This window comes from Myotis yumanensis, unplaced genomic scaffold (assembly GCF_028538775.1).
Source record: "Myotis yumanensis isolate MYYU_CA2020_CCGP unplaced genomic scaffold, mMyoYum1.0.hap1 SCAF_18, whole genome shotgun sequence".
Lineage (NCBI taxonomy): Eukaryota > Metazoa > Chordata > Mammalia > Chiroptera > Vespertilionidae > Myotis > Myotis yumanensis.
In genome coordinates, this window is record NW_027223769.1 from 22384623 (window position 1) to 22398099 (window position 13477).

At 49.9% G+C, this 13477-nt stretch overlaps 1 protein-coding gene across 2 annotated transcripts; it reads left to right on the forward strand.

The window, feature by feature from the left end:
• The first annotated feature begins 1289 nt into the window (after nucleotides 1-1289).
• Nucleotides 1290-12324, forward strand: LOC138996818 (carbohydrate sulfotransferase 6). 2 transcript variants are annotated; one of them, XM_070398003.1, is made up of 3 exons: nucleotides 1290-1363; nucleotides 1505-1740; nucleotides 10731-12324. In XM_070398003.1, the coding sequence occupies exon 3, from the start codon at nucleotides 10747-10749 to the stop codon at nucleotides 11932-11934; it is 1188 nt and encodes a 395-aa protein (XP_070254104.1). In that variant the 5' UTR covers nucleotides 1290-1363; nucleotides 1505-1740; nucleotides 10731-10746; the 3' UTR covers nucleotides 11935-12324. The 2 variants fall into 2 exon arrangements, with proteins under 2 accessions (XP_070254104.1, XP_070254106.1); XM_070398005.1 differs by lacking the exon at nucleotides 1290-1363 and having other exon boundaries at nucleotides 1605-1714.
• Nucleotides 12325-13477: the final 1153 nt, after the last annotated feature.

Genomic DNA, 13477 nt, shown 5'->3' on the forward strand with positions numbered 1-13477 from the left:
TCTTCTGGGGGCTCCAGCCTCACTTACTCCCCACGTGGCTCCACTGTGGAGTGGAACTTGGAAGAGATGACAAGAAGCCTTTACGCAGCCTCACTCAATATTTGGAGGGGGCGATCCCTAATTTTGTGAAATGATTATCCAGTTTCTGTTTGAATCAGGTGAGGCCCTTAAGGCCCCACTTGGGTCCCATCATTAAAGTAAACAAAACAATTCTATATCTTCCCCTTTCTCTCATGTTCATGCTTTTAAAAAGAAGTTTTTTTCTGATTAGAGCACTTCTAAATGTCTATTGGGGGAAATGTGTAATTAAACCTAAAGAAAATGGAGTTGTAACTTCGCTACCCAGAAGTTACCACTGTTGGCATTCTGGCACACATATTTTGTTATATATATTGCTGTCATACACTTCTTTGAACCCTGTGTACAAATCCTTGTTGCTGATTTATTTCCTTAAGATAGATCCTAGAAAGGAATTATTCAGAAAACTTTTGACTGTTCTTAAGGATTTTAACTCATCTTGCCAAGCCACAGCCTGGAAAGAATGCACTAATCTATACTCTCGCAGCAGACTTCTTTTAGAACCCACCACGGATTCCCAGAGGTCAGAATTGTCAATCATTTTCAGATGCCTGGACTCTGCCCTTTTATCGGGATTGGGGTGGGGGCGGTGGAGGCCATCTGCTTTATTTACTGAAACGTATCCTGTGTTTATCCAGGGATTCGCTGCCTTCTTGGCTAGAGCAGGGAAGGGACGAGAGGGCACAGCCACCCAGCTTCGGGCCTAGTTCTTGAGGGCCACCTGGTGTCCCAGCCCCTCGCAGCTCCACTACTTCGTGGGTTCACCTGGCATCAAGGTGCCTTGTACTTGGCTTAGGGCTGAGGCTGGGGCCTTGGGAAGCTGGTTTGGATTCCAAGTCACTTCGCTGCGAGAATGGCATCGAGAGCAAGGAGGGGCAAAATTAAGATTAATTTTTTTTCCTTCACAAGGGCCTTTTGTGCTCCTGGGAACCTCCCTTTTTGGGGCTGTTTTGGTCAATTAGTGCGATGAGAGGTGACTCTGCTAGAGCCCTCCCCCAAACAGTGCGCCTCCTGCAACTCCAGAGCCCACCTGTGCCTACTCTTACCCGGGGCCCTCCGGCGCCCGCCCCTGGCCAGCTGTCCCACCCCCAAGGCGTGGCCCCCCGGCCCGTGTGGGGCTGGTAGTCGGAGCCGGGGGCCAACCGGTTTCTTCCTTCCCTCCCTCCCACCCTGGCTCCCGCCGGCCGGCTCGGGACCGCAGCCACGTCTGAAAGCGCCTCATTGTGTGCGCTCCGCTCGCAGCGGGCAGCGCCGAACCGCGCGCAGGCCGCCGGCGGCCGCACAGGTAGCGCCGGGGGCCACGGGGCTGGTGCGGGCCGGGGACCCCGGGTCAGGACGGATCTGGTCCTTGTAGCGCCAGGACCGCCGCCACCCCAACATCTTATGACGTCCCTCTTTTTTACGGGAACCCCTGCCCTGTTTACAGGTTCCTCCGCCGTGGGTCCCCAGGTGCCGCCAATATCTTGGTATCCGTAAAGCCCCATCCATCCCTGGTATCACCGGGTGCCCCTTAGTAACCTTGGGGTCTCAACGGAACAAATCAGCCCGTGCGGACTCCCAGGGAAGAGACAGCAGGCTGTGGAGTGGAACTTGGAAGAGACAAGAAGCCTTTACGGAGCCTCGGAAGCTGCGCCAGGTCAGCCAAGGACCCCCAGCTTGTGGGTATGTTGGTTCGGCCCCTCGCCGCGCGGCTGCCCCCACCTTAGGCGGGCTTGGGGCTGAGCCAGTGGCACAGTTGGGGGGGGGCGGGGAGGCATTAATCTTGCAACTTGGGTGGGGGGGGGACGGGGCTGAAGGGGATGGTTTATCTGAACGCGCAAAGGGCATCGCTGCCCCAGGCACTGGTTTTAAAGTGTCTTCCGGGGCTCCAGCCTCAGGCGGCATCACGAGATCACGGCTGGGGATCCCTCATCTCCTGAAACTTGAGTGTCAAAGGGTGGCTTTCATCTGGATCGATCTCCAAGGGCTTTTTCCTGGGAACTCCTGAGGAGCAGCAGCTTGGAGAATGAGTTTGGAACCAGATCCAGCTGATTTGAGTCCGGCATCCCCTGCTTGGGCAACAAGGAGACCTCTCTTGGCCTCCGCATAGGTGCCCAGCATATGTCAACTCTCCTTTTTCTTCCTTCTTGTACCAGAGGCGTGGGCATGGGAAAACTGAGGCCTAAAGAACAGAAAGGCTTTGGCTGCCCTGAAACCATGAGTTAATTAAAATAGTGTGCTGCCCCCTGACCGGTGTGGCTCGGTTGGTTGAGCGTAGGAGGTCCAGTGCATCAAAAGGTGGTGGGTTCGATTCCCAGTCAGGGCACATACCCAGGTTGCAGGTTCGATCCCAATTGGGGTGCGTGGGGGAGGCCACTGATCCATGTTTCTCTCTCTCTCTCTCTCTCTCTCTCTCAAAACAGTGAGCGCTGACTGTGCTAAGATCAGATTGTCCCACTCACTCCTCTGTGGTACCTGCTGTGATAGCCTCTACAAAGGAGTCCACTGAAGCCCCGGGAGCTTAGGGGTGACTTGCTCAGTCACAGGCCTCAGTGGCTGTAGAGGCAGGATCTGAACCCAGTCTGGCTTCAGAAGCCAGGCTTCTGGCCTTTCCTCACTGTTCTATGTTTTCTATGTACATGTCCTGCTCCTGCCTGGTTTGCCAGGTTCTGTAATTAGGGTGCTAGAGTCACCTGCACCTGGTTAGGCTACTGTCCTTGAGTTTTCCTTGTCAAATCCAAGGATTCCCTTGGATTCATATAGAATATAGTTGTAACCCAGGGTTTGGAACAATCCTGAACAGGTACTTGTAAGTGTACTTGGTACTAGATATTGTCCTAAGTGCTTTATAAATGTTAACTCATTTAATTGTCAAATTAAGCCCATGCTTTGGGTTATACAGGGATGGGCAAAAGTAGGTTTACCATTCGGGGTATGTGAAAGAGTTTATTCTTGTATTATTTATTATTTATTTGTATTATGTAAACCTACTTTTGCCAACCCTGTTTTATTTCCCCCGTTTTATAGATTGGGGGGGGGGGGGGGGAGGCACAGAGAGATTAAGTAACTTGCCCAACATCACACAGTAGATGATCAAGTGGAGTCACACTATTAACCACTGTACTACTGCCTCCTTCCTCTAATGAGACAGACCACATCCTGCTTCTATTCTCGTAAGGGGAGATAGCAATGCATAAACAAGAGAATTCTGGGTAGTGATAATAGCATTAACAATGGTTTCTCAATATCACCTCATACAGTACTCAGTTCATATTCAAATTTCTCTGGTTGCTTTAAAGATATCTTCTTGCGGTTGCTTGGTTTGGGTCAGAATTCAAACAAGGTCCACAACTTGTTATGTGTTTTGAGTTGTTTTCTTCTAAAACAGTCTCTTTTTATGTCATTGACTTGTAAGAATGATTCATTTTTTAAAAATCAATCCATTAAAGTAAAAGCTTACAAAAAATAAACCGGAGAACATTACAGATGATCTCTGTAATAAAAGGGCTCAGCCTGCCCTAGTCGGTTTGGCTCAGTGGATACAGTGTCGGCCTGCGGACTGAAGGGTCCAGGTTCGATTCCAGTCAAGGGCATGTACCTTGGTTGCGGGCACATCCCCAGTAAGGGGTGTGCAGAAGGCAGTTGATCAATGTTTCTCTCTCATTGATGATTCTAACTCTCTATCCCTCTTCCTTCCTCTCTGTAAAAAATCAATAAAATATATTTAAAAAATAAAAGGGCTCAGTCAACACCTGGGGGAACACAGGGGAATGTGCTAATGTACACCCCTTACCTCCATACCGTGCGTGTGTTATTAATGAGAAGAGGTGGTAATGAGAAGGTGGAAGGCCCAGACTGTAGGGCCCTCCAGCTGCCAGGTTCTATGCAAAGTGTACTTTGAGGATCCCCAACGCTCAGAGCTAGGGAAAGGGGTTTATGGGTTATCTGCTCTAAAGTTCCCCCAGGGTGACTCTGAGCTAAGGGACTTGAGGCTCTTTTCCCAGCCTAGTTTGATTTCATTTCCCACTAGATTCTTGCAGGCAAATCTGTCTCCTCCAGCAACATCTGGGTTGTGTGACTCCAGCCTCCTCGTGCCACACAGTTGCTCATAGGGCAGGCAGAGAGAGGCCAGATGTGCTAGGGCTTGGGGTCAGCCACCTGTTGTGCCACAGCCCAGCCCGGTTCACTGGGCGTGTGAGCCTCCACGCTATCACTGCATAGGAGGTAATTCATCCTACTCCCCAGCCTTCTGGGCAACTGGATACCACCTCAGCTGGGAGGTAGTTAGGCAGGCATCTCTCTCCCTGCAGTGGAGGCTGGAGCAGGCATACTGTACCCATGCTTCCTTAACCAACTAAAAAGAATTGATTTTATGATTCCCAAAGTAATAAAAGTTTATTGTAGACTATCTGGGAAAATGCAGCAAAACACTAATAAGAAAAGTCAATACTTATAATCGGGCCATAGAAAATAATCACTAATATTTAGCATGCATCCTTCCAGATTTCCTCTTATAAATACACATACTTGTGTAATTATTAGAACAGCTTTATTGAGATATAATACACATACATTAAAGTTCATCCTTTTAAAGTGTACAATTCACTGGCTTATGGTATATTTAGTGTTGAGTGTTAATCGCCTCAAGGTTCACCCATGTTGTAGCATGTATCGGTACTTCATTCCTTTTTTTCTCATTCCTTTTTTATTGCCAAATAATATTCAGTTACATGGATACATCACATTTTGTTTATTTGTTCATCAGTTGATGACTATTTGAAATGTTTCCATTCTGGACCATTAGAATAATGCTACTATGACAGTTCATGAACAAGTTTTTGTGTGGACATGGTTTCAGTTCTCTTGGGTATATATTTTGGAGTGGGGTTGCTACATGGTAACTCTGTTTAAACTTTAGAGGAACTGCCTGTTTTCCACAGCAACTGCACCATCTCCCATTCCTGTCAGCAGTGTATGAGGGTTCCAATTTCTCCTCATTCTCACTAACACTTGATATTATCTACCTTTTTCATTATAGCCATCCTAGTGGGTGAAAGTGGGCTCTCATATTTTTTTCATTAATCCTCACCCGAAATATATATACTTCCCATTGAATGATTTTTTGAGAGTGCAAGGGGAGGCGGGGAGAGACAGAGAGACACATCTATGTGAGAGAGAGACCGCAATGATTGGTTGCCTCCTGCACGCACCCCGAACAGAGCCGGGGATTGAGCCTACAACCAATGTACATGCCCTTGACCAGAATTGAACCCGAAACCCTTCAGTCCACAGGCTGATGCTCTAACCACTGAGCACTGGCCAGGCTCTCATTGTAGTTTTGATTTGCATTTCTCTAGTGACTAAAAATGTCAAGCATCTTTTCATGTGTTTATAGGTTAGCTGAACATCTTCTTTGGAGAAATTTCTACTTAAATCTTTTGCCCATTTAAATATCAGGTTGTCTTTTATGTGGAGTTGTAATAGCATTTTATATACTTGTATTTTGGGTCTAAGTCTTTTGTTCTGTTTATGATTTGCAAACATTTTCTCTCATCTGTAGGTGTCCTTTTATTTTATTGATGGATATTCGTGGTGTTTTTTTTAACACAATTGGTATCATACACAATTAGCACACTTGGTATGTGTATCTGTGTGTATTTTGTTACTTGTGTTTTTCCACTTGATACTATATAGTTAAAAGCTCTGACCTTAGAGGGTTCAAATTCTGACTCAGCTGCTATGTGTGTGGGGGTCCTCTAGGCAAGTTTCTTAACCTTTCTAAGTCTCAGTTTCTTCGTCTGTAAAATAGGATGAGCCTCAGGTCTACTTCATAGGGTTGTTGTGAAGATTAAACCTGAAGATGGTAGAAAGGCTTGGCATACAAGAAGCCCTCAGTGGACGGTATTTACTGATGGTCCTTGTACCCACTCCGCCATGAGCACTCACCTTCCCCCTCCTGTCTCTCTCTTCCTTCCTCTCTGCTAGATTTTTTTTCTCTTCTCTCTCCTTCCTTTTGTCTTCTTTCCTTCCCTCCTTTTTAGCTTTCTCCCTAATGAATGGCCGGGTCCATTAGAGCTGTTTTGCCCCTGCTGGGGTGGCCCTTGCTACCTAGAGTCCACTAATCCCGCATCCAGAACCCATTTTCTCTGGCCTTTGGGATTCCTGAACAGGGATGGCCTCCAGCTGATGCTGAACTGAGAGAAATCTGAGCCAGGGATTTGTACCTACAGTTACATTTCACTCCCTTAGATTCTGTGCCAGGGCTGGGAGAAGCTGGTGACAGGAGATGCTGCTGAGTTAAGGGCAGGCAAAGCTGGGCTGCAAGTCAGCGCTACCCAGACAGCTAGATTCCTGGGCTCCAGCTCTTTCCTTCCCCTTTCAGGGGGGACTAATATGCTCACTCTCTTGCATAAACTTCCAGGGATACCTTATGTTTATTTAAGCAAAGTAGATTATTATTTTTAAATCCTCACCCATAGGATATGTTTTCATTGATTTTCTTAGAGAGAGAGAGAAAGAGAGAGAAACATCAGTGTGAGAGAGAAACATCGATTGGTTGCCCTCCTATATGCCCCCTAACTGGCAATTGAACCTGCAACCTAAGTATGTGCTCTGACCAGGAATCGAACCCACTACCTTTTGGTGCACAGGACGACACTCCAACCAGCTGAGCCACCCAGCTAGGGCAAGCTATGTGGATTATTTTGACAAAAATAAATTTTCGAAGACTCTCTGACGAAACAGTTTCAGTAACTTGAGAAAGTGGAAGGTGGTCCTGGGTGTCAGAGTAAAAGAGGGAACTTTTTATTCTTTTTATGGCCTCTTGTGCTTGACTGAAATACATGATAATTTCGTCATCATTATCAACATCATCAAAGACTTGGTGGAACTGGAAGGCAGGGGAGGCCCATAGGGGACAGAGGATGTCTCTTCCTTTTGATTGAGTGGCTCTTGTGCTTGGGTGTGGGGCTGTGTCTGCCAGAGGATGGGACCCCTTTCCTGATTTTTCACAAATAAAACATGAGCCCACGATGCCCTCATCTGTATAGTATTTTGTGCCACTTCTGTGTGGTACCTTTTCCAAAAATTGAACATATAATAAATATGTGCCTCCCAATGACTTTTAAACAGGAAAGAATTCATAGGGGAGGGCAGGGGACTTCCAGGATGGGGAATAGTACACAAAGGCTTAGGAAGGGACCCACCCCTGGACCCTCCACTGGGGGTCGGGCACTTGGATTTAAACCTCTGCTCTGTGCCTTACTGGCTGAGTATTCATTGTCTGAACCCCTTGCCTCAATTAAAACAAACAGGGATAATTTCTACCTCCTAGGGGCTCGGGGAGGATAAAATTCAATCATGAAGATAAAAGGACACATCACCGTGCCTGCCTGACATGTTCTTCCTAACTTCGAACCCTGGGTCAGTTGGTAGGTGTGCTGCACATAAGGCTCCTTATGGGGACCTGGACTTCGCTGGACAGCCTACGTGGCATAGGATGTTTCCACTCCCCTTCCTAGTTCTTGAGTTCCAATAGCAGGATCAGATAGCAGTTCCTGTATTGTGTGAGTCACTTAAGAAGACCTCTGGCTTCCCTGGAGTGCAGGTAACAAGCACCTTGGCCCGTGGTCAAGATCCTTCTCTGCAGGGGGGGCTGGGCTGTCCAGGCAGCTGTGCTTGAGCCAACGCATCAGAGTCCTGCACTCCGCAGGGACCGGACAGGCCAGCCGACTGGGATCAGAAAGTGTGAGGAGCACCCGGCCAGCATGGCTCAGCGGTTGAGCAACAACCTATGAACCAGGAGGTCACAGTTTGATTCCCAGTCAGGCAGCTGATCAAGGATTCTCTCTCATCATTGATGTTTCTATCTCTCTCTCCCTCTCCCTTCTTCTCTGAAATTATACATATATATAATTTTTTTTTTATTTTTTTAAGAAAGTGCCAGGAGCTTATCCAATGGAAGTCCAGGGTTGGAGTCCCGGTTTCCTGCTGTCTCTTTAAGCCTTGGGGTTCTTTACCTAAAAAACTGAGATCATAATGGCCGCCTCAGGGGCTGCTGAGTTAAATAATAGAGTGGATATAAAGCATCTCACACTTGAGGTGATTTCTGTCAGCACACCCATTGTGAGTTCCCTTCCTCTCCTGCCCCCTGTTCTCTGGGGGAGCACACCCTTAAGGAGAGGAGACAACAAGTGCAGAGCAGATGGGTGGTTATTCTCCATGTCTTCTAGGTTTTCCAGGAGTGGGCATGGGATCCAGGAGGCAGTTCTGGAGTTAGCAGATGGCAGCTATTGGGCATCCTCCTTCCACTCCTACAGCCTACCAATAAGGAGAAGGCACAGAGATGGGATCTGCTCATGATCTAGACCAGCGGTTCTCAACCTTCTGGCCCTTTAAATACAGTTCCTCATGTTGTGACCCAACCATAAAATTATTTTCGTCGCTACTTCATAACTGTAATGTTGCTACTGTTATGAATCGTAATGTAAATATCTGATATGCAGGATGGTCTTAGGAGACCCCTGTGAAAGGGTCGTTCGACCACCAAAGGGGTCACGACCCACAGGTTGAAAACTGCTGATCTAGACCAAGCATGTCAAACTCAAAGGCTAACATGGGCCAAATAAATGAAGCATGTGGCCCGTGGACTGCGAGTTTGACATGCTTGGTCTAGACCAGGGGTTCTCATCCTTCTGGCCCTTTAATTACAGTTCCTCATGTTGTGACCCAACCATAAAATTATTTTCGTTGCTACTTCATAACTGTAATGTTGCTACTGTTATGAATCGTAATGTAAATATCTGATATGCAGGATGGTCTTAGGAGACCCCTGTGAAAGGGTCATTCGACTGCCAAAGGGTTCGCGACCCACAAGTTGAGAACTGCTGGTCTAGACCCTGGCTTCTCTCAGTGGGGACATGGACAGGGAGGGTGTTATTAGGGAGCAAATACTGTGAAACTAAGGGGGAAACTTCCAGGCTCCTATCTTCCAAAGCAGCTCATCCTTGATCATTGCAGGAGCAACAGGTGCAAAGAGGAGAAGACTCAGGAACCTTGGGGTGTGGAAGGCTCAGTGTTCCTTTCTGCAGCACAAGCACGACATTTAAAGATTCACCAAAGGATTCAGGGTGGTTGGGGCGAGAGGTGGGCCTGGGAAGTGTTGGGATTCCAAGCAGAGGTGACCTCAGGTGTCTCATCTGGGTGATCTCTCATGGTTCCTCCTCTCCAGACCCAGCTCAACGCAGCAAGAATAATCTGGGGAATAAATATGCCACCTCACCAAGCCCTTTCCTCTTATGCATTTGTACCAGCATTCCTCACAGCAACTGTAAGAGGTTAAATGTTACCCCCAATTTACAAAGGAGGTAATTGAGCGTTGGAGAATTCAAGTCATTTGCCCCAGGTCTCATAGCTCCTAAGTGGCATGGGAGGAACTCCAAGCCAGTCCTCTCTCCTGCACTTAGCAGGAGACACAGTCAGTTCACTCAGTTGGAAAAGTGTATCCAGCACCAGGTCTGAGCCCAGCTGCAGCCAGGGCAGGGCTAGCTCCCCCTGTGGGGCTGCTGCTTTCTCAGGACCTGAGGCTCCTCCAGGCACCCCCCATGATAGAGGTGGGCAGTTACCCCGCAGTCCCGGGCCGTGGTGGGTAACCTCAGCAGGGAAATGGCAAGCAGCCACCAGGCGCCTGACTCCACTCTCACCTCCCAGCTTCTCTAGCTCCATCCTATCTCTCCCTGAACTTCTGCAAACTCACAGGTTCCAGAAGGACACCCTCCCTCTGGAGTCCAAGCACCCTGCAGCACTTCACTCCCCGTGGGTGATGGTAACAGTTGGTGTTCTTTGTCTTCTATTTGTTTGTTTATTTTTAATAACAAAAGTTGTATCTGCATGTTAAAAATTTTCAGACAATGCAGAAGCTCAATGTGTAGAAAATACTAGCTATCCATTATGAGGGTTTAGTACATGCCCCTTGCTCCCATGGTCATACCAATACTCCAGGAACGGTATTGTCCCCTTTTTACAGATGGGTAAACTGAGTCATGGAGAGATTAAGTGTTTGGTCCAAGATCACAGGCTTGGAAGTAGCTGAACCAGGATTCAACCTGAGGGAGCCAAATCACCCATCAAGCTGTTCAGCTGAACAACCGAAACTCGTCTCCCTAAACGGAATTCTTAACCAAAAGGCCGGAGTTTTTGTTTTTAAAAATATTTCCTTCAACCCTGCCAGTGTTCCTTCGTGGTTGAGCCTTGACCTATGAACCAGGAGGTCAGAATTAGATTCCCAGTCAGGGCTCCATTCCCCAGTAGGGGGCGTGCAGGAGGCAGCCAATCAATGATTCTCTCGTTGATGTTTCTATTTCTCTCTGCTTCCTTCCTCTCTGAAATCAATAAAAATATATATTAGAATATTTCCTTCACCAGATAGGGAATGAGGGAGGAAGAGAAGAGAATAAAAGAGAAGAGAAGAGGGTTTCCCATAGTATTCTGCCGCTGGCCTTTTGCTCTGCATAGACTATGGCACCTCACCAAGCACTTTCCTCTTATGTGACACTAGACCATGGCTTAGGTCTTAACGTCACCTTCCTCGGGCTGCTCCCTGCAATCACTGAGCAGAAGTTGGGATGTGGACAAGGGCGCTGTGGGTCCCTAACTGCTAACCTTCCCTCCCGCAGGCCCCTTGCACGCAGCATGTGGCTGCCACGCATCTCCAGCACGACGGTGACCGCGCTCCTGCTGGCGCAGACCGGCCTCCTGCTCTTCCTGGTCTCCCGGCCCAGGCTGACATCCCCAGCAGATGGCGAGGAACGCGTGCATGTGCTGGTGCTGTCTTCATGGCGCTCCGGCTCATCTTTCGTGGGCCAGCTCTTCAGCCAGCACCCCGATGTCTTCTACCTGATGGAGCCCGCGTGGCACGTGTGGTCCGCCCTGTCGCAGGGCAGCGCGCCGGCACTGCACATGGCCGTGCGTGACCTGGTGCGGTCCGTCTTCTTGTGTGACATGGATGTGTTCGATGCTTACCTGCCGTGGCGTCGCAACCTCTCAGACCTCTTCCAGTGGGCCGTGAGCCGTGCGCTGTGCTCGCCGCCGGCCTGCAGCGCCTTTCCGCGCGGAGCCATCAGCAGCGAGGCGGTGTGCAAGCCGCTGTGCGCGCGGAGGCCCTTCGGCCTGGCCCAGGAAGCCTGCCGCTCCTACAGCCACGTGGTGCTCAAGGAGGTGCGCTTCTTCAACCTGCAGGTGCTCTACCCGCTGCTCACCGACCCAGCTCTCAACCTGCACATCGTGCACCTGGTGCGTGACCCACGGGCGGTGCTGCGCTCACGCGAGCAGACAGCCAAGGCCCTGGCGCGCGACAATGGCATCGTGCTGGGCACAAACGGCACGTGGGTGGAGGCCGACCCAGGCCTGCGCGTGGTGCGGGAGGTGTGCCGCAGCCACGTGCGCATCGCTGAGGCCGCCACCCGCAAGCCGCCGCCCTTCTTGCGTGGCCGCTACCGCCTGGTGCGCTTCGAGGACCTGGCGCGAGCACCGCTGCCTGAGATCCGTGCACTGTACGCCTTCGCGGGCCTTAGCCTCACGCCGCAGCTGGAGGCCTGGATCCACAACATCACGCATGGGCCCGGGCCTGGCGCGCGCCGCGAAGCCTTCAAGACCACATCCAGGGACGCACTCAACGTCTCCCAGGCCTGGCGCCACGCGCTGTCCTTCTCCAAGATCCGCCGGGTGCAGGAGCTGTGTGCTGGCGCGCTGCAGCTGCTGGGATACCGGCCCGTGTTTTCCGAGGAAGAGCAGCGTGACCTGGCCCTGGACCTGGTGCTACCGCGCGGCCCGGGCAGCTTCAGCTGGGCATCGTCCACCAATGCGCACCCTGGGCCTTAGCGGAAGGCCCGGTTGTGGCGGTCGCCAGGGTCAGGAGGAAACTGGTGGGGAGAGGGCTGGGGTACACAGGGCGCGGGCCGCTACTGGAGGGGCCGGGAGTTTGGGATCCTCCCTTGTATTAGGAAAGGACTGTGTCCCCAAATTCCCTGTTTATTGCCACTTCTTGACTTTCCTTGGAGTCCTTTTATGCTGCTGGGTTTCCATCGGGCACATTCTTCATAGAAAACAAAGCTTGTGCCCAGCCAGTGTGGCTCAGGAGGTCACAGTTGGATTCCTGGTCAGGGCACATGCCCGGGTTGCCCACTCGATCCCCAATGGGAGGCATGCAGGAGGCAGCTGGTGATGTTTCTATCTCTCCCTCTCCCTTCTCTCTCTAACATAAACAATAAAAATATTTTTAAAAAGGAAAACAAAGCTTGTGTCCCTACTTCCTCTGGGCACTGGGAATAGTTCAGACAACTTGGCTCCTGCTGAGGGTCTTTCTTTCCCCTTATCTCTCTCCTCCCTTGGGAGAGAAGGTTGGGAAGGTCTGGGAGGCAAGCCAGGTAGAGCGTGTGGTGGAGCAAGAGGTTGGCAGCAGGATCAGTGCCGGTGAATGTAACTAGATCAGGCTTGCTATGAGCTTGGGGTAGGGGGTAGGGAGGGAAGGCTTTGTCTTCTCTTGGTCCTTTCAGGCTGGGCCCTACAGGAGAGCAGAGTAAGATTCCTAACTGCAAACCACAACACCTTGCTCTGGAGCAAAGCCTTGTTAAAAGGATGCTGGGTGTGTAGGGGGCTTAGAACTGAGCTCAGAAAATGACTAAACGGGGGAGGGAGAGCTCACAAACCCGCTAGGAAGGTCAAGGCAGCAGATTTGAGACCACACAAATAGAATACAGCAAATTCCACTGGAGCAGAGAATTGGTCTGGAAACTGACGGTTGCCACCAGAACTACGATGCCTATTACCCCTGGAAATGAGGGAGCAACCCTCAGTGTTGCTGTCAGGCACAAGAAGGGGTTCTAGAGGTTGCTAGCCTCTGAGTCTCAGCTGGGGTGTGGTCTTAGATTGGTGAGACCTCAGTTGTGGACCCACATCTATCCTGCAAGTAGGCAAGGCAAGGGGGATGTGGCATTTTCTGCTTCTTTCCGTGCAGGAAGCAGTGGTATATTGTCCTTGAAGCTGAGGCTTCGGGACTCCTCATTGTAGGATTCCATCAAGCTATAGGGCTTCAGGCTCCATAAAACCCAGACCTGCCCCTGCTCACAATATTATGGAGAAGGTATTTAAAAACCCAGATTTATTGATCTGGCTGGTGTGGCTCAGTTGGTTAGGTATCATCCCATGCACCTAAAGGTTGCTGGTTCAATTCCAGGTCAGGGCACATGCCCAGGTTGTGGGCCCCATCCCTGGTAGGGGGTGTGGAGGAGGCAAACTGATCCATCTCTCTCTGTCCCTCCCTCCCTCCCTCTCCCTCTCTCTTTCCACTCTCTCTAAAAATTAGTAGGAAAAATATCCTTAGGTGAGATTAACAACAAAAATTTAGGTGTTTTTTTTTTTTTTT